This window comes from Lepidochelys kempii, chromosome 1, assembly GCF_965140265.1.
Source record: "Lepidochelys kempii isolate rLepKem1 chromosome 1, rLepKem1.hap2, whole genome shotgun sequence".
NCBI lineage: Eukaryota > Metazoa > Chordata > Testudines > Cheloniidae > Lepidochelys > Lepidochelys kempii.
Window position 1 is genome coordinate 56,301,536 of NC_133256.1, and position 19,443 is coordinate 56,320,978.

General features: G+C 44.8%; 1 protein-coding gene across 1 annotated transcript; it reads left to right on the plus strand.

The window, feature by feature from the left end:
- The first annotated feature begins 1,878 nt into the window (after positions 1-1,878).
- EBPL (EBP like) lies at positions 1,879-19,057 on the plus strand. Its single transcript, XM_073343580.1, has 4 exons — positions 1,879-2,249; positions 10,922-10,991; positions 12,977-13,115; positions 18,590-19,057. Exons 1-4 carry the CDS (start codon positions 2,064-2,066, stop codon positions 18,828-18,830), a joined length of 636 nt encoding a protein of 211 aa, XP_073199681.1. The 5' UTR covers positions 1,879-2,063; the 3' UTR covers positions 18,831-19,057.
- The last annotated feature ends 386 nt before the right edge of the window (positions 19,058-19,443 follow it).

Consider the following 19,443-nt stretch of genomic DNA (forward strand, 5'->3'; position numbering starts at 1 on the left):
CTTCAGCTTTTTGCAATAGCTATGGTAGTACATAGGGGACTAAAGTCTGGAACCATGGTCAACTTGTACATATTTTCCCACTGGGCCATTCCTTTACACTAGGATTTACAAGACTTGAGCAGATAAGGCCAACACCACAGTACACTACTGTTTGGCCCTTTGTGCCTTGTGTTTCCACATCCAAGTTAGTAGACAAATATGGTTCCTTCTAATTTAATTGCATTGCCAGGTCCTCTATCTTGATGAAGGCATGGTGTGAGAAATTAACTAATGGGATTTTAATTCCAGGATTAATGACACCTCATAAAACTTCTATACTGTATTCTTGCATTTGGAAAACTGCTTTTGATGGCAGTGTAACTCCTTTAGGACCACCCTCTGCTCTAAATTTGTCTCCTACTAAAATAGCTTGAAAGGGCTCTGGTACCCTGATAGGCAAGGCCTCTGCCCTCAGTGACACTAGGGGAAAGTCTCTCAAATCACCTTATTTACTTAATGCTGGCTATTTGAAAGGAGCTTTCTAAACTCTCATGGACCCTGCTCTGAGGAGCTCACAATCTAAGGACAGACACACAGAGAGGGAGGTTGGGAAAGGGGGAACAAAACCAGGCAAATTATATACAACTAGATTCACTTTAAGCAGTATGGCAGGAGTGGGTCTTTAATGAGGACTTAAAAGTGGATGTTGCAGATGAACTCAGGAGCATCAATAGCCAAGTGAAAAAAATAACTAACAATTAAATGGCAATGTATCAAATATAAAAATTAGAATATTTTCCTGCACTAAAATAAATGTTGGGCCCTAAGTCTAAAGCATTTATATTACTCTTTTGGTCTACCACAAGCTGAACTGGAATACCTAGTTAACATGCAATCACATTGTCTTTCTATTTGGTTAATGGAAAATAGAAGCATAAGTTGATGGCAAACGTCTGAACAATTCATTAGATACAGATGAAGAGCTAGTAGGATTATGACACAGAAGGTACCTATAAAATGAAACTTGCCCTGAGGTGAAGTGAGTTTTGTTCACTTGAAAACATCTGGTACTACTGGAGACAGGATACTGGACAAAATAGACTTTGGGTGTGATCCAGTGTGGAAGTTCCTGTGTTTAGTTAGAGTGGCTATCCTAAAAGAAACATACTAGCTCAATCACAAGGTACTGGGCTCAAGACAGGAATGGCTGGAGAAAATTCTATGGCCTGTGTAGTGCAATTTCTGGTCAGAGACAAGCTCCGTCTAAAGCTTGTATTCCAGACAGTGGGAGAAGAGTCCTTTTAGCCTCTGATTGTCAGGGCCCCGTTTGCTCTGCCACCGCATAGCAGCCTCAGTTAGGCATGGCCACCGTGCCAGTCTGACAGTCTCTATCACCACACGTTGTCCTTTTTCAACTCCCCGAATAGAACGCTGCGTTCTAGGGCCCCTGTGATTTCTTTTTTCTTTATGGTTGAGTTTGACATTACCAAAGGCAAACTGTATGAGCCTTCCTGCAGACAGGTAGTGACACCCCAGAGCCACCTTCCTGCCCAAGGCAGCTGGTGGGTGCCCATAACCCTAACACCTTCCCCACCATCTGTCTCTCTCTGCCCAAGGCTGACACAAGGTCACAGTGATTTCCCCCTGCTTCTCCGTGCCTCGGGCTGCTGCAGGCTGGCCGTGCCTGACTCTCTGTGCCAGGGGCTGCCGCAGGCTGGCAGAGCCTCTCTGTGCCCAGGGCTTCTGCAGGCTGGCAGCAATATTCCCGCCAATTTTTGACAGGCCCTGTGCGCGAAAAAATTCTTCTGTGCAAATTTTTGTGCATGCGGTGTTTCATCATGTGCGGGGGGTTTAGGATCTGCGTGCAGGCCACAGCTGAGAGGGAACAGTGGCTGGCGGTGCCTCCCCGCCTCTCTGTGCCCGGGCCTCCTACAGGCTGGCAGTGCCCCCTCCCCGCGTGCCCGGGGCTGCCGCAGGGTGGCCCGGCCCCGCCCCCGGCCCTGGCGGTGGCCGCTCTGTGGGCTGGGCCGCCGGCCGCGTGGGGTGGAGGCGGGGGTGGCAGCCGCTGCCGTGGTGAGCGCGGCATGGCCGGGCGCGGGGCCGCAGCTCCCCCGCTGCTCAGCGCGGCGGCGGCGGGCTCGTTGGCGGTGTGCGCGCTGCAGCTGGGCCTGGCCTGGGCGCTGGGCCGGAGGCTGGGCGGGCGCTGCCCGCCGGCGGATCGCTGGGTGCTGGGCTGGCTCTGCTACGACGTGCTGGTGCATTGCACGCTGGTGAGTGCGGCCCGGGCCGGGGGCAGCCCGCTCGGGGAATGGCCGGGCCCACAGTGGGGTAGCGGGAGCCGGTGCTGCGGGAGAGGAAGGGGGGCTGTTCTGGGGCATGGGGCTGGTCAGAAAAGGGGGCGGCGCGGTGAGGAATGGGGGGGACGCGGCTTCCCTAGCTCAGCCCAACACAGGCGGGTATGAACCAGACCCAGCCTGAGGCAGTTGCCAGAAGCCCTCTCCCCCTTCCCCCCCCCGAAACAAAACACAGCTGCCCCCCGCGTGGTAAATGCACCCCCATGTCTCCGCGTCATGGGCAAACTACTCTCCTGGCGCAGACGCTGCCTCGCACTATTACGGCTCAGTACTGGGCGTTCAATATTTCAGCGGCCGCAGACACAGGCAGTAACTCCAGCTGTCAGAGAGCCGGTTCCTACTTTATCAGTGGCCATGGCCCTATAAATCTGACTACCCTGGGCAAGAGTTTGGAGGCATCCTGGTTTGCTGCTGGTCTTACAAGTCCTCAGCCTCTTGAGTCACTGAGGCTTCTGGTAGGATTTGATCAGTTTTACATTTTTAAATACTTCAGAAGCCAAGTCAATGTGCCCACTCGGCAAGCTGTACCGGACAGGCGTGTGGGGGGAAAACCTGCTGCAATCTTTTTTTCACAAGAAAATTAAGACCACCGAGTGGTGGTGGAACTTGTAGGCTGTGTCATCTTCTTAGGGCTTTGTAGCTGCTCTGTCAGTTTCAAGTCAAAGTCAGAATGATTTGTTTAATTGATTAGAAGAACTTAGTGAAAACTCAGTTTTTCTCCCAGTTCATCCACAGAAAGATTACTGCTTCACTTGATGTTACAGAGAAATCTTAACTCTTGCTGAAATTTAGAGGGTAGCTGAAAACATTTAAGTGAAACTAGTTCTTGTATCCAGCCAAGCACTGGAAAAATCACTGTGTGTTTGAGATTTGGACCACGTATGTCCTTTGTAATCAAACAGCCTTTCACATGTCTCAGGAAATCAAAATGTTATATTCAGCTCTTTTATCACGTCTGGGACATCAACCACAACACATGCAATCAGTTTCTTTGCGCTTCTGCAGCACATCATGACTTGCATCACTAAGTCCTGAGACAGACCCATGAATCCAAGCACTGGGCAATATCTTACGGGTGATGGGCTCACTTCAACAAATGCATCTTGCCCATAGCACATAATTACGTCCTGATTTTCAAAAGTCTCACTGACTTCAGTGGGAGCTGAAGTTGCTCATCACCTTTGAAAATCAAGCTGTGAATGTGCAGGGCAGCGCTCCATTTAATACTGTGGTCAGATTTTATACAGAGTTCAGACTTGGTTGATATCAATATTTTACACATCTTTAACAAAGCATCCTGAAAACTTTTCAGCTGACAGTCAGTTGCTTTCACAGAACTCCACCTGCCATCCTACTAGTTCCAGAAAGTGGCTTTGATCTCATGACAACACACTCCTTTCAGATTTGCTAGTGACATGGTGAGGAAATGCACAGATTGTAATGATGGAGCAATTTCTGAGGAATGTTATCCATCACTGTCAACTAGGTTCAAATTATGAGCAAGCATATGGGACATAAACATCAGAAGAATGTTTGTTTATGTAAGCCTGCACTGCGTCTTTCAGTGATCCCCTACAACCTGTACTGCGGACCATGAGATTGGGCACTGCTCTGCCCCTCTCCTTTCTTCCCCACAACCTGATGATGTTGGCTCCCATCCCTTCCTTCCTTTTGCTCAGGGCTGAACTACTGCGTGGAAGAGGTAGTAAGTGGAAGCTGGCAGTCTTCTCTGAGTTCCACCTAGCCTGATCTAGGCTATGTTTTCTAGGTATCTAACTGCTTTCCACATTAATTAGATTGGCAATAACATAGTCCCTAGTGGCCTTCATAGAATCTCTATCTCTCTCTCTCTCTCGCTCCTTTTTTGGGGTTATAGAAATTTCTGCTTGGGGAGGCAGTTGTTGTGAATATAGATTCAGAAATTCCAAGGCCAGAAGGGACCATGGTGATCATCTAGTCTGACCTCCTGTATAACACAGGCCATAAAATTTTCCCAAAATAAACCCTAGAGCATATCTTTTAGAAGATACATACATTTAAAAATGGTCAGTGATGGAGAATCCACCATGACCTTTGGTAAATGGTTCCTATGGTTAATTACTCTCACTATTACAAATGTATGCCTTATTTCTAGTTCGAATTTGTCTATCTTAAACTTCCAGCCATTGGATCATGTTATACCTTTCCCTAATCGATTGAAGAGCCTATTATTATATATTTGTTCCCCATGAAGATGCTTACAGACTGTAATCAAGTCACCCTTTAACCATCTCTTTGTTAACCTAAACAGATTGAGTTCTTTGAGTCTATTGCTATAAGGCATGTTTTGTAATCCTTCTTGTGGCTCTTCTCTGAACGCTCTCCAGTTTATCAGCTTCCTTCTTGAATTGTGGGCACCAGAACTGGACACGCTATTCCGGCAGTGATCACACCCATGCTAAATACAGAGGTAAAATAACCTCTCTACCCCTACTTGAGATTTCCCTGTTTATGCATCCCAGGATCACATTATGTCACCGACAGAAACTCTTTTCTATCCCTTCATTGTCTAGGAACCATATCTTCAGCCCTCTCAAAAACCCCAAACAGATGTCTCTTGCTATATGACCAAAAAGTCATCAAATTTGGGCTTGTTGGGACCAAGGTGAGGAGCAAGTTCCAGAGTCCTGGAGCCCTCACAGACAATACCCTTCCAGCCTCCTCAACTGTTATAACAAAGGAGATCTCAGCTTGAGTGCCTCTCCTGACAGCAGCTGTGATGGCACAGCAGAGGGAGAGAGGCGATCCCTTGGATAGGCCAGTCCCACCACTTAGAGCTTTGTGAGTCATAACCAACATCTTAAACTTCACAAAGAGGCCAATTGGCAGCCAACACAGATCCTGGAACACTGGTGTCATGCTCCCAGTCTGATATCCCATTCAGTACGTGAGCTGCTGCGTTTTGAACCTGTTTCAGTCTCCAAATGGTTTCCAAGTGTAGCTCCACACAAAGCACAATGCAATAGTCTAGTCTGGAGGTAGCAAAAGCCTAGATAACCGTTACAAAGTCTGCATCCAAAAGGACAGGTCAGAACCTCCTAGCAAGACACAGACGGCAAAAAGCTGCCCAGGTTACTGCTGTAATGCTGTTGACACACTGCAGCGTGGGATGTGTCTAAAAGCATTCCTTCCCTGCGAACCCTATTCCCTAAAAGGACTGCTTTTATGTGTGCAAAAGTTTTCATGCTCATTCAGTGCTTGGCACCTCTGCTGCAGGTGTAATTTTTGATGGTTTTTGGGGTAGGTAACAGATTAAGGTTCCTTGCTCATTCCCTGTAGACCTCCAAACAGCAAACTGATTTGTAATAACTTCCTTGCTGACCAGGTTAGAGTCAAACCAAGGGCTTACAGATGAAAGGTTCCCTATTTCATTTGTAATCCCTTGAATCATCTCATTCCTTTCCCCTCATTCCTCTTTCTTGTGCCCCCTCAGAGCCTCTCCACCTTCTTGGACTGTTTCATCAACTGCCAATAGGGGTTGAGCTTATCAACATTCAAATAAAAACCTAAAGATAAATACGATCGATTGGGTCTTCATAGTGATCGCTGCTTCTCAGTTCAGTCCTGTCACATAGTGACAGTCCTTAACAGCTGCAGCAAATTAAATCTTTGGATGGCACACAATCAGCATCCTTGCCCATTTTGTCCGAATGGAGACAGTACTGTGTGAGATGCATTGGCAGGAATGGTAAGTAAAATATTTGATATATATGGCCTGGATCCTGGCTGATGTGATGCTTAAGCAAACTGCTGCTATGAGAAGCCACCTGTCTTCTTGTATAGTGTCATAAATATAAAGGGAAGGGTAAACCCCTTTGAAATCCCTCCTGGCCAGGGGAAAGCTCCTCTCACTGTAAAGGGTTAAGAAGCTAAAGGTAACCTCGCTGGCACCTGACCAAAATGACCAATGAGGAGACAAGATACTTTCAAAAGCTGGGAGGAGGGAGAGAAACAAAGTCTCCAGACTAGACTATTGTCTGTCTATATGCTGGTTTCTGCCGGGGATGGACCAGGAATGGAGTCTTAGAACTTTTAGTAAGTAATCTAGCTAGGTATGTGTTAGATTATGATTTCTTTAAATGGCTGAGAAAAGAATTGTGCTGAATAGAATAACTATTTCTGTCTATGTATCTTTTTTGTAACTTAAGGTTTTGCCTAGAGGGGTTCTCTATGTTTTTGAATCTAATTACCCTGTAAGATATCTACCATCCTGATTTTACAGGGGGGATTTCTTCATTTCTATTTACTTCTATTTTTATTAAAAGTCTTCTTGTAAGAAAACTGAATGCTTTTTCATTGTTCTCAGATCCAAGGGTTTGGGTCTGTGGTCACTTATGCAAATTGGTGAGGCTTTTTATCCAACATTTCCCAGGAAATGGGGGGTGCAAGTGTTGGGAGGATTGTTCATTGTTCTTAAGATCCAAGGGTCTGGGTCTGTAGTCACCTAGGCAAATTGGTGAGGCTTTTTACCAAACCTTGTCCAGGAAGTGGGGTGCAAGGTTTTGGGAAGTATTTTGGGGGGAAAGACGCGTCCAAACAGCTCTTCCCCAGTAACCAGTATTAGTTTGGTGGTGGTAGCAGCCAATCCAAGGACAACGGGTGGAATATTTTGTACCTTGGGGAAGTTTTGACCTAAGCTGGTAAAGATAAGCTTAGGAGGTTTTTCATGCAGGTCCCCACATCTGTACCCTAGAGTTCAGAGTGGGGGAGGAACCTTGACATATGGTATGTCTGTCTGTCATGTCCAACGAGGACATCATGGCAGCTTGTGTCTTCTTGTATCGTAGCACAGGCCCTGAATTCCTTCCCTCATCTCTCCCAGCAGAAAATCAGTCTGTTCACTAGGGTCATGTGTTTAAAATGCAGGTCATTTTTCAATGTTACGAGAAGTTTAATATTGAGATCAGGTATTTTTTAATTGATTTTGTTTCACCAAGAGTGCCAGTTGCAGCATATAAATAAAATATACCACAAGTGAAACGGCTAGATTTGTTTTAATGAGGTCTGAGGACAAAGTGGGCAATGGGTTGACATTGTTGTGTTGGGATATATACACCATCCTGCCTCTGAAGGGATTAATGTGGGCCTCAAAGGCCAGTTAACCCACCTTGTTGCACCTAGAGGATTAATTAAAGCCCAGCTGAAGAAGGAGTTGGGTGATGACTATAAAGAAAGGGAGCCTGGAGCAGAAGGGGGCTGTAGGGAGAAACTCTCTGGAACTAGAGAGTGGAGAAGTTAGGAGGGTAAAGGATGAAGCCCAGGGAGAAAGTTGGCCCTGGGCGCCTTCCCTAAGTAGAGAAGTCTGGTAGGAGAGACACAGAGCAATATGGGAGGTAGAGCAGGCTGCAGTGGTGTGCAACCCTGATAAAAGGGTAAGGTGTGGCAGGTGAGAGAGACCTGGCAGATGTTCGATGGAGGAACAGAGCAAGGGAAATTTGAGACATGAAAGGCCAAGCCTGAGGAGGGCAGAAGTTGGTTTGTTTGTACTTTTGGAGTGGGATTTATTAGGGGATTCTATGGGAGAATCTTGCGAGTCCTGGCTCTGAAAAAAGGGTGAACTTAGAGAGGCTGTGGAAGAGACCTGCTGACAGACTACGGTAGGAAGAAGTCCAGGGAGGCAGCAGAAGGGAGTCGCTCGACGGAACAGACAGTGGCTGGAACCCACTGTAGCGGGGTGACCAGGGTTTCCCTACCAGCTACTGGTGAGGTGACAGCCCCTGAGATGGGGATAAGCTCAATTGCGAACCCTGAGAGGAGGGTGTGAGGACAATGGGGCTGAAGACCTTTTGTAAGGATTATTGTAGGATTCTCTATAACCCCAGAAGGGGTAGAACTAAAATGCAAACTGGCCAGAGGCCCAAGTTGCGAGAAGAGGCAGATCACCACAGGACTGGAGCAACCATCAACAAGGGGATGTACCAGCAGTGAGCCAACCATTCTACTATTGTCCTTTTCCGGTCTCATAATTTTATTACTGCTTGAGTTTTGTGTGGCTTATGTGACTTAGCAATACTAATATGTCACTAACATATCATTAGAAAAAAATATTTAGCCAAGGGGGTTTTAAAAATATTAGGGGGGCAGGGATATAGGTTACTAATATATGCACAAGGGACTAATAATGCTTCATTTTAAGTAGAACAGTTTGCTTGATCAGTTTTTGCAATTGGCCCAATATCTGCTTTAAAACGCTTACAACCCTATCCCTCTGTTTTTCTGGATTCCTTTTTTAAAATACAGTTTATTCTGTGTTCTTGTTCAGTTTTGCTAATGAAGATGCAGCTGCTGCACAGAATTGTATTTAAAAAACAGGGGTCCCTGAGAATAGGAACCTCAGGTCGAGGGGCGCTTTACCATGTCATCAGAAATTAAAGACCAGGTCTGTGAACTTTACTGACAGGATTTCTCATCATAAAGACTAAACTAAACAATCTAATCTAGGAATTTATATGGCCTCCATCACTGTAGTACCTGAGCACCTTATCTGAGAGTCCATCAAAAACATACTTAATGATAGATTTGAAATATCATCAAATTATGCAAAAAAAACCAAACCCCTCAAACCCTCCTGTGTTAAAGCTGAGAGTGGAATGATGAGAGTTTTGTGCTTTTTCAATAGTAATTCAGCCATATTGTACATGTTGTGTGTTTTGTCTTTGCTGTTGGGTACACGGGTTTCTCTTTGCTGCTTTCCTACTTATTATGTTCAATATGGATGGACTGAAGATTGGGCATGGAGAGTCCGAGAGTGCTGCTTTGCCTTAGATATGGTGATGTCCTGTTCTTTTGCCAGCCCCTGTGACTTTCTCTTCCTGCCTTTCTGTCTTTGCAGCAGGTGGATGAAGAACAGTTGCTGATGCAGTTGTGCCTCTCTCTACTGTGTGTCATAGAATATCAGGGTTGGAAGGGACCTCAGGAGGTCATCTAGTCCAACCCCCTGCTCCTCATTCCTTGCAAGAGGATGGAAGAATACTGAGCAAAGTGGTTGGGAGGTCAGGGTGGGGCCAGGGCCCAGAATGGAAAATTGTGCATCGTTGTCATGGCTGAGTTAAAAATCCAGTACGTTTTTCCAAATCTGCCAGGATGCAACCATGTGTGTTTATGTTTTTTTGTTTGTTTTTTTCAAACAGTCCTAATGAGGAACTCTTTCACCTCTAGAAAACCTTCTTTAATCCAGCCCAGGTTGTAATTCCCTAAAGGTGTTCTCACGTGAAGGTTGTTCAGTGCCTTCCGACTGTAGAATGAACTGTTGGTCTCACTACAGTTCCTAGTGGACAGATATCACAAAGATGAACACCTCATCAGATAATTGAAGATAAATGAACTATCCTATGCTATCTAGAGGTGATCCTTCCAGAACAGGGTTGCAGCATGCTGGTACAGCTCTGCAATGAAGCCTGCTCTTCTGGTGCCTGGACTGTACTGCTCTGAGCAGAAATAAACACCTTCATCCCGCAGGGCTGCCAACCTGGAACTTTGCCCAGTGCCACATTTGACAGAACTGTTCCCTCTTGTCTCTTATTGGTGTTCTCTCCAGAGGGGCTGACATGGCGTTCCCTGTTCTTGTAGTCATCGGTATGATCCCCCGCAACTCCAGAGCTTTTTATATAAATACATTGGTACTACTCCTAACCACTGGACTTAGCTCTCACCAGAATTGATTATTCTTAGAATTTATTCATAGGGTAACCTTTTTTTAAATTGTAACTAGAGTGAGGTCAGGTAGTAGTTCGTACCCTTCATGCTGTTAATACAAGGATAAAATTGAAAACAACTTTATATTATCAGGGAGATTTCAGAGGCTGCTTGTCTTTCTTTGCTGTCACAGTCTTTGATTCTCTTACGTTCTTATGCTCTGTAACTTTCCTTTCTCCAACTCCCTTTCACTTCCCTATCACTGGTCTTCTTACAAGCTTTTCCTGGCTTACTATGAAACATTCCTGGCTAACAGTTAACCATCTCTCCTCCTTTTGGTGCCACTGCACTCCTGTCAGAGCTCTCTTCCTTCACTCACCAACTGAATACTGGAATACTTTTATGTTTTCTGACTGAAGGTGTGATATAAGTGCACGATTATATTATAGTTGACTCTGGATCTTGGGAAAGTGGGTTTTGTAGCCAGTTGAAATTTGCAAGTTTAAATGTCTTGGTTCTGATGTCAAATTTGTTGGACACCCACAATGTGTTTGCCTAGGGGGCTTATGCATATGAGGGAAATGGAAAAGAAGTGTGGAGAGTAGACCTAAAATACTACAGTTGATGCTTTACAGCTCGAAATGGTCCTATTTCTTTAAACAGAGGGGTCTCAGGCACTACAGGATTACTTGAATGCATGCTGGTTGATTATTGTATAAAATGCATTGAAAGGCATGTCCAGTATGTGGCACTGCTGAGGTGTTTACACACCGGATTTCTATATTTATTAATAGTTTCCTTATCTAATCTATGACATTCCTAGAATGTCCTACACCATATTCTGAGTGCTAATATGAATGTTGTCTTGCTTCAGTGAAATTAGAACATATTTCTGCCTTGTTTTCCCCCCTTAGGAGGGCCCCTTTGTGTACCTGTCTTTAATAGGAACAGTGGCAGAGTCAGACAACATATTTGCCTCTCTGTGTAAGTATCATTTTCATTTAATGATGGCAGGAGTACTTGTCAGGTGTAGGGGTATTGGGTGTGGTGGCACAAGGAACCGTAGGGTGCATATGTGGCCCCAACAGATATTGGTAGCCAAAGAATCCAATTTCATATACACAGTAAGAGTGGATTTCATATGGACAGTCACTCAAAGAAGAACAATTGTTTATTTTTATGTGTAGGGAAAGCTTTGAGGAACCAGAATCTCATGGTAGTTTATATCCCACATTTGGTTTACTTTATGCCCCGATGGGGTAATGTCCCCTTTAGTCCAAATCATCTGTTCCAAAAACAAAACCCAGCAACCACTCTGCCTTTGAGAAAGTAAGGAGGAAAAACCAGCATTATTAAGGTCTAATGTGATTATACCATAGCCTCTGAGTTTCCTCTGCAGTAAGTTTATGCTGCTTGTGATGACATATGAGTGGCTAAAAACACACTGCTGGAACAGCATCTTGAAGAGACTAATGTTTAGGCTGATTCATTGCTTGTTAATTTAATGAAGAGAGCAACATCATTCTGATTTCACATCCGCTCCCTCTGTGATGAAGTCTAAAGCTGAGATTTTGGGAACTTAATGTATCTAATTTTCTTGATATTTGTTCTTACTGTAAAGAAGTCTTGTTAGTTAAAATGCAGCATCTGTGACCCTTATATCATAATAGGGCTACAGAACAAAATGACAACTTCTGTTTTTAATGTTTTGTTTTGATAAGCGGCCTGATCCTGTCATCTTTGTGCACCCAAAATGCATGGCTTAGAATGGGAGTTCAGGGTGAGACAGACAGGATTATGCCAATTTTCTTTTCAAAACCCTTTATACTTGGGGCATCTGTACTATACTTCAAAACAATCCCAATTATGGTTGTGTCTTCGCAATGCTATTTTTGCAGACACCGGTCCACATTGTTAATAAACATACTATAGCATGAACTGATAAAACTGAATAATTGTCTTTGCACTGCAGAAACTAACACAAACTTGTATATCAAACAGCATTAGTGAACTGTTCTGTCATTCTAACTCAATACAGACTGTCACTCAAGGACAGCTTGACTTACTTGACTTTTGTTTCTTTAAAGATTGTTCTGTTCCCTCCATGATGCCAGTGTGTTATATCATTAAATATTGAATCCTATTTATTGAATATCTTTTCCATTAGGACAGTTTTTTAATTAGAAACTTCTGCATCTATCCACCTAGGTATTTCTGTGGCCTTCATCACCATAGTATAAGAGAATCTGCCCCTTCAACTCTAGGGGAAATTATTTCTCTGTCAATTATGGTAACTGGCTCTGTAGACAAATGTGTGCAGTCCATTTGCAGTTACTGTCTTATTTAAATGTTGATTCCTTATGGATGTAAACTAGAAAAGGAGTCCAATTCTTCCCTCATTTAATATAGCTAGTACGGCTGCAGGTGTAACTGAAATCAGAATTTGGCTGGAGCGCTGTAAAATATAAAACTAATTTTAAGGTGTTGGGGGAAATAGCTGAGTTCTAGAAACAAATCTTCAGGATTTGTCTAACCACAATTATCCCCAGTGGTTAACAAGCTTTTTCATTTTCCTCATGTGTACTTTAGGAATAAAGACAGCACAAGTAAAGTCTTTTTCTAGATTTTGGTGGGGTTTTTTTCCTCTATAGAAGTTACCTGATGAACATGGATGCCTACATTCAGGGAAAAATTTCCTTTGAAAGAAATCTATATAATCCATCACTTGAGCAAACAAACAGTGGTAATCTCATTTCTGAAACACTTGGATGCTCACCTCAAACATCATTTCATAAAGTAAAATTTTTAGTCACCTAAGTCCATTGGGTGCTTAGGTGCTTTTGAAAATGTTACGCATAATCTTCCATCAGTGCAGGGGAGCAATATTGTCTGTTCTCCCAGACTAAGGAGTTATCTTCTTGAATTGATTATACCGGTAATAGAATTAACTGTTATGTTAAATTTTTTAGGGAAAGAATATGGAAGAGCAGATGCAAGGTGGCTTTATTCTGATCCAACCATTGTGTCTCTGGAAATACTAACTGTTGTTTTGGATGGCCTTCTAGCTCTGATCCTCATTTATGCTATTATCAAAGATAAGTACTACAGGTAAGTCCTGTTAGAAATCCAACAATTACTTGGTGCAAAGTACATGAATAGAATAGATTCTTGCATTAGAGTATGTTGGCTGGGAAAAATTGTGTATTGTAGAAAACTAGGATCTGAAGTAACACTTGGGCTATTGGGCTGCCTTCAAGCTGCAGAAGTCTGGGACACAGGAGAATATTATGAGAGATGACATTTGACTATGCAGCTTTGTGTGCTGTGCAAGAAGTTGCTTAATCTGTTTCTAGCGAGTATTTCAAGGACAATTGTAACAGTAGGCAACCATGTTCTACTAACTTTATATAACCTGAGCCTCCACTCCAATGCTTTAGCACCTGCAAGGGTAGAGCCTGCAGCCCCTAGATGAGTCCCTTTTGCTGATTTGGGATGGTTGCAGGACAGCTATCTCCACCTGATACCTCCTTGAGAGCAGAGGATCTTTCACCCCTAGGAACATGCAGGCAGCAATTGTGACTCCCGGATCAATCAAGAGATCCTAATTATAGTGTCATTTAAACAATGTACTGTCTTAAAAGAGATTACTTTTAGTCCCACCTGGGCACAGCTAGAGGAAGGTGCCAAAACTTAAGCTACAAAGATGAAGGGTGGGTAGTTATGTTCTTACTTGATATTATCGGTGTCTCCATTCATAGCTGTTCCTTGGAGCTACCTGCTAATAGTAGTCTGAAAGTCAGTGATCCCTGTTCTAAGATGAGACTATCTGCTTTTTGAAGGGAAACCCAGTATTTCCAAATACTGTCCCCTCCTGCATGGGTACCTAGGTCAGTTAGTTTCACTATACTTTGGTTTGGAGTATGTGCAGTCTTGTTTTTCTTCGTTTCCCTCGTTGGAGTCTTCAAGCACAGAAACTGGTGCTGGTCCCTGTGTGTATTCCACATGTGGGTACACATGCACTTCATGCTCCTGAGACTGGAGAATTGGCAAGTAGTGTCCGTTGGTCCACTCCTGTACCCTGGCATTCCTCATGCTCAGTACCCAGGGTATGAGGTAAGGTGAGGTGTGGCCTGACGGCCTCCACAGTTCCTTCCCACCACCACATGGCCTGAGTTGGAATCCTCTGGGTCCAAAGCAGCTTTATCATCTTACCTGTAAACATATTGTAAATAGTTCTTAGAATTTTACTGTTTTTAGTGCTTTTCTAGTAGCTTTTTAGTTACTATAGAGTAGTTTTTCCCCATCTCAGGGACCCTTCCCGGTCCCCTCTCTACCCCCAGGAGAAGGTCTGTGCCCAGAGTTCTGGGGTTTAAGAACCGTATCTCTGGCCCACGTTCCTTCTCTGCCAGCAATAACTATCCACGCTGTCTTTATTGCTTGGGGAGGCTCGCATCTCTGCCAAGTTCAGCTTCTGCTGCTCCTTCCCTACCCAAACCCAAAAGGGAGGAGAGCTTCAGCTGAGGATGCAGCTCATGGAGAAAGCCAGGAGACCCCAGTGAGATCCAGGCTGGGAGGATCCTCCTGTACATCGGCCTCATTCTACAAGCAGCTTCCCTCTGAGCACTATCTCTGGAGCAGAGGCCAGGTCTGTAAAGTCTAAGGACTCATTGTTTCCGGCCTCTCATTAGGCTAAGGGGCACAGTGATGTACTTCCCCAGTGCACAAAATTCTCTGGCAGACAATCTCAGCAGACACTGCTCCACAGACCACGAGTGGGAAATTCACAATTCAGTCCTAAATGAAACCTTCACTCAATGAGGAATGCCATCCTGGGACCTGTTCACTTCCCAGAAGAACAACCTATTCCTCTCCAGAGCAGTACCAGCTCAGGACTTCTATCATGAACAGAACATCTGAGGTATGCCTTTTCTCCCATTCCACTGCTCCTCAGGTTCTGGGGAAAATTTGCCATGAGAAAACATAACTCTTTTTTATTGCACCCAAGTGGCCCAGACAAATTTGGTTTGGTTCTGAACCTCCTCAGAGTGTCAACCCACTCTCCCATCAGCATTCAATCCTTCCCACTTCTGCTAACTCAGGAGAACAGTGGGATAAGACATTCCAATCCAGACTCTATGGACCTCATAGCCTGGTATTTGGATGGGCGTCAAATCTAAAGTGTTCATGTTCAGAGGTCATTCAAGCTCTTTTCAACCATGCCAGAAAAGACACTACCAGAAGATATATCTAGCTGCATGGAGGCATTTCTCTATCTGGATGCAACCGAACCAGTTCTTTCCAGACACAGCAGGTGTTCCTGCTATTCCAGACTACCTCATCACTCTCAAGACATCGAGCCTTTCTATCAGCTTGCTTCAGGTCCACCTAGCAGCTATCAGTGCCATCCACCCTCTGGTAAAGGACTAGTTTAGTTTTACTCACCTGATAAGAACCAGATTCCTGAAGGGTCTCTCTAGAACCTTCCCGCCAGTAATGCAACGCCACAATGGGACCTCAATCTCGTTCTCTTACTAATTACAGAACACCCTTTGAACCCTTGGCTATGTGCTCAATGTTCCATCTGTCTGTGAAGGTCGCCTTCCCTGTCGCTGTCACGTCAGACAGGAAGGTGAATGAACTGGCAGCGCTCGTGGCCAACCCGCTACACACCATATTCCATAAGGAAAAGGTTTCCTTTTGCATTCGCCCAGAATTCACCCCAGAGGTGTAGTCTCCGACTTTCACATCAATCGATTAATTCACTTACCGGTATTCTTTCCAAAACCCGATGCTTCCAATGAGGAGAGGAGGCTTTTTTTTTTTTTTACCCCTCCATGTCAGACGAGCTTTAGGTTTTACCTACAAAGAACAGAACCAATTAGAAGAACACTTGGACTTATTCATCCCTGTAGCAGAGTGATGATGGGAACAAACGTTATCTGCTCAAAAGCTGTCTAAGTGGATCTTTGGCTGCATCATCTTCGCTATCAGTTAGTCCAGCTTCCTCCCCCAGATGGGATGAGGGCCCTTTCCACTAGACCACAGGCAACCTCAATGGCATCCCTTTGAGAAGTACCTATACTGGACATTTGTAGGGCGCCTACCGGGTGTTCCATCCACACCTTCACAAAGGATTACACTTTAATCCAAGCCTCTTCCACAGATGCAACCACTGGGACCGTGATATTACAGAGCTCTGTACTGCCCACATTCCTGCACCTCCCTCCTGTTTAAATACTGCTTACCAGTCATAGTCAGCCACATGTGGAATACGCATAGGGACCAGCACTTGAAGAAGAAGAAATGGAGGTTACTTATTTCGAACCTCCAGTTACAGGTGTTTGGTCCTGATCTGTTTGTATTCCACTACCTGCCCTCCATCCCATCTGCTTCACATCACATCTGGATTTGTGGTAAAGAAAGAACTAGAGCAGAGGGGGACAAACTACAGCCCGCGGGCCACATCCGGCCCACAGGACCCTTCCCTCTGGCCCCCGAGCTCCTGCCAGGGAGCAGGGTCAGGACAGGCTTGCAGAGGAGCCAGCCCAACTTCCCAGCAGTGTGGTGAGCGGGGAGAAGGCTACCCCTGGCCCCTCCCCTTCTGCTCCCTCCCTCCCTCCCTCACAGTCACAGTCCCCCCTGCACCTGGACAGCGTGGCTGCAGCTCCAGCTGGGTGGCACGGCTATAGCGCGGCCAGACCTGGTGCTCCAGGGTGGCACGGTCAGGGGGAGTTCGGGGTTGGGGGAGGCGAGGAGCAGGAGGAGTTGGCCCTCCTCCACCTCCAGCATGTTTGGCCCCTGTCCACAGCAGCCAAGCCCAGACAGGGAGCAAGCCCTGCCCGACTGCCAGGGAGAGCAGACAAATGAGCAGGGGAAATGCACAGGGAAAGGACTGAGCCTCCCTTTCCCTCACCCCACGGGTAACGTGGGGCGGGGAGAGCAGGGAAGGTTGGATAGGGGCCTGGGGGGACCGAGGGGGGGGCGGTCTGGGGGTGGGGAGCAGGGGAGATTGGATAGGGGCAGGGGTCCTGGGGGTGGTCGGGCACTGGGGAGCAGGGGGGATTGGATAGGGAACAGACATCCCGGGGGGATGGTCAGGGGGCGGAGAGCAGGGGTGTTTGGATAGGATGCAGGAGTCCCAGGGGGCAGTCAGGGGTGGGGAGCAGGGGGGGTTAGATGGGGGTGGGAGTTCTGGGGGGCTGGAATGGGGGCAAGGGCCAGGCCACACCTCGCTGTTTTGGGAGGCATAGCCTCCCCCAGCCTTCCCTACCTGGCCCTCCATACAATTTCTGTACCCAATGTGGCCCTAGGGCGAAAAAGTTTGCCCACTCCTGAACTTGAGAAATGGTCAGTCTGCACCTCCCCTTATACTTTTGATACTGAGCACAAGGAAGACCAGGGCGCAGGTGTGGACCAATGAAAGCTATTTGCCAATTTTCCCATCTCAGGCACATGGAGTGCATGCTTACCCCCATGTGGAATACAGGTAAGGATCACACATCTTGAAGAACCTCCAGGTACAGGTAAGTAACCTCCGTTTTCTTCTTAGAGTCTTCTCAGTTTGAAGGCTATTTGGATAAGAAAATAAATAATGGGTTCATGTATATTTATATACACACAAGCACCTTGAATTAGGTATAGCACTATTGCAAAAATTCTGTTTGCCAGACAGTCAGTCCTGTCTACACGACAAATTCAACAGTGTTGAGAACCTTGTTACCAGGGCATGTTAAAAAGTTTTATTTTGTATGGAATCTAAATGTGGTTCTTTAGTATAGCTAGAAGCTGGGGCCTAAGCAGCACTGGTAGATTAAGCATATTTCATCCACTGATGGTGGCTTAGTAAACTCTGTGAGTTTAATGTAAACGTTGCTTGTAATGATTAGCAGACCAAAAAAATTATCTGGTTAAGTTGTACAGGTTAAAAAGTATATTGGTGCTTTGACTGACTCTGTCTGGCAAACAGAAGGATTGCAATAATCACTCACACATGGCATGGGCATAGCGACGAGCACTCGAAGAAGAAATGGAGGTTAGTTACCTGTAACTGGAGGTTCTTTGAGATATTTGGTCCCTATCTCTATAATGTGAAGCATTATATAAGTGCTAGCATAAAGTGGCCAAAAGTTTGTTGACAGTTTTTTTCAATGAAAAATGCTGTTTTGTTGACACCAAAATATTTCTTGGAAAAACATAGGGTTTGACAAAAATTTCAGAAAGAATGTTTCTCAGGTCTAGGATGGAATTTTTGGTCAAAACAGGGGAGAAAGACTCCAGAAAAAGATACTCACCTGAGATGAGATCCAGGTTCATGTCCCTGCTCTACCTAATTCGGAACAAGGACTTGAATTTGTGTCTCCCATGTTCCAGCTGAGTCCCCTAATCACCAGACTATTGGCTATTCTGGGGTGGGTTTCATGATTGTTTTGGGGAAAAAAACTTCAAAGGTCTCGTTTTTGTTCTGCATCAGAACTAAAATACATTTCAAAACATGGAAAATTATGTGTGAAACAATTGATTTTCTGGACAACACTAATTTTTATTGCAGTTGCCTAATTGTTTGTTCTTATTCCTCTTTACAGGCATTTCATACAGATTACATTGTGTGTTTGTGAATTATATGGTGGTTGGATGACGTTCTGCCCAGACTGGCTCATTGGAAGTCCTAACCTAAACACCAGTAACTGGCTTTATCTGTGGGTCTACCTGGTATTTTTTAATGGCATATGGGTAGTGATACCTGGACTTTTATTGTGGCAGTCTTGGTTAGGACTTAAGCAAATGCATCGTGAAAAATCAAATACTAGAAAGAAGATTAGATGAAGATAAGACCACTTCATTAACCCCATTAATTGAGAGATTTTAAATTGTGAGTGTAAGCAGCATTATTGTTTTTGCAGAGACGCAATCAACTGTTCATCTTTGTAGATCACATGTAAATTTTGTTGTAGGACATTGTATTTCAGGCTGATCCTTTCTTAAGAGGAGGAAAATAATTTACATAATGAAGTATATAAAAGTACTCAAACCATTTGCCATATTATTACACTGCATACAATAATAAACAATATATTTTATAACAAAGTGGCGTGCAGATCTTTTTCTTTTATTCCCTCCTCAAAATAAAAATGTTTTTATCCCGCTGGAATCCTTTAACTGCCTGAAGCAAGCAAGCAGTGAAATAATCAAGTTGGCTTTAAGACCTGATTCCACAGCCCTGTTCACCCTTCAATCTCCAAGTATCATCAAAGTTCAGAGTTTCATTTATATCTGTAGCAGATTGTTTCTCATATGTCAAGACTCTTAGCAACAAATTTTTACTTATATGGAAAAGTATTAGTAATGCAATCTGTCTACTTAAGGTATTAAATCTGAATGAGAACTTGCTGCTTTATCTGTGCCTCAGGAGAGGGTTATGATAAATGCCCTCTGCCTT

Bases quoted from the DNA above. Each gene is read 5' to 3' on its own strand.
- EBPL (XM_073343580.1), top strand. From the start codon at position 2,064: ATGGCCGGGCGCGGGGCCGCAGCTCCCCCGCTGCTCAGCGCGGCGGCG. The intron at 2,250-10,921 runs GTGAGTGCGGCC...TTCCCCCCTTAG, and splicing joins TGCTGGTGCATTGCACGCTG to GAGGGCCCCTTTGTGTACCT. The intron at 13,116-18,589 runs GTAAGTCCTGTT...TCCTCTTTACAG, and splicing joins ATCAAAGATAAGTACTACAG to GCATTTCATACAGATTACAT.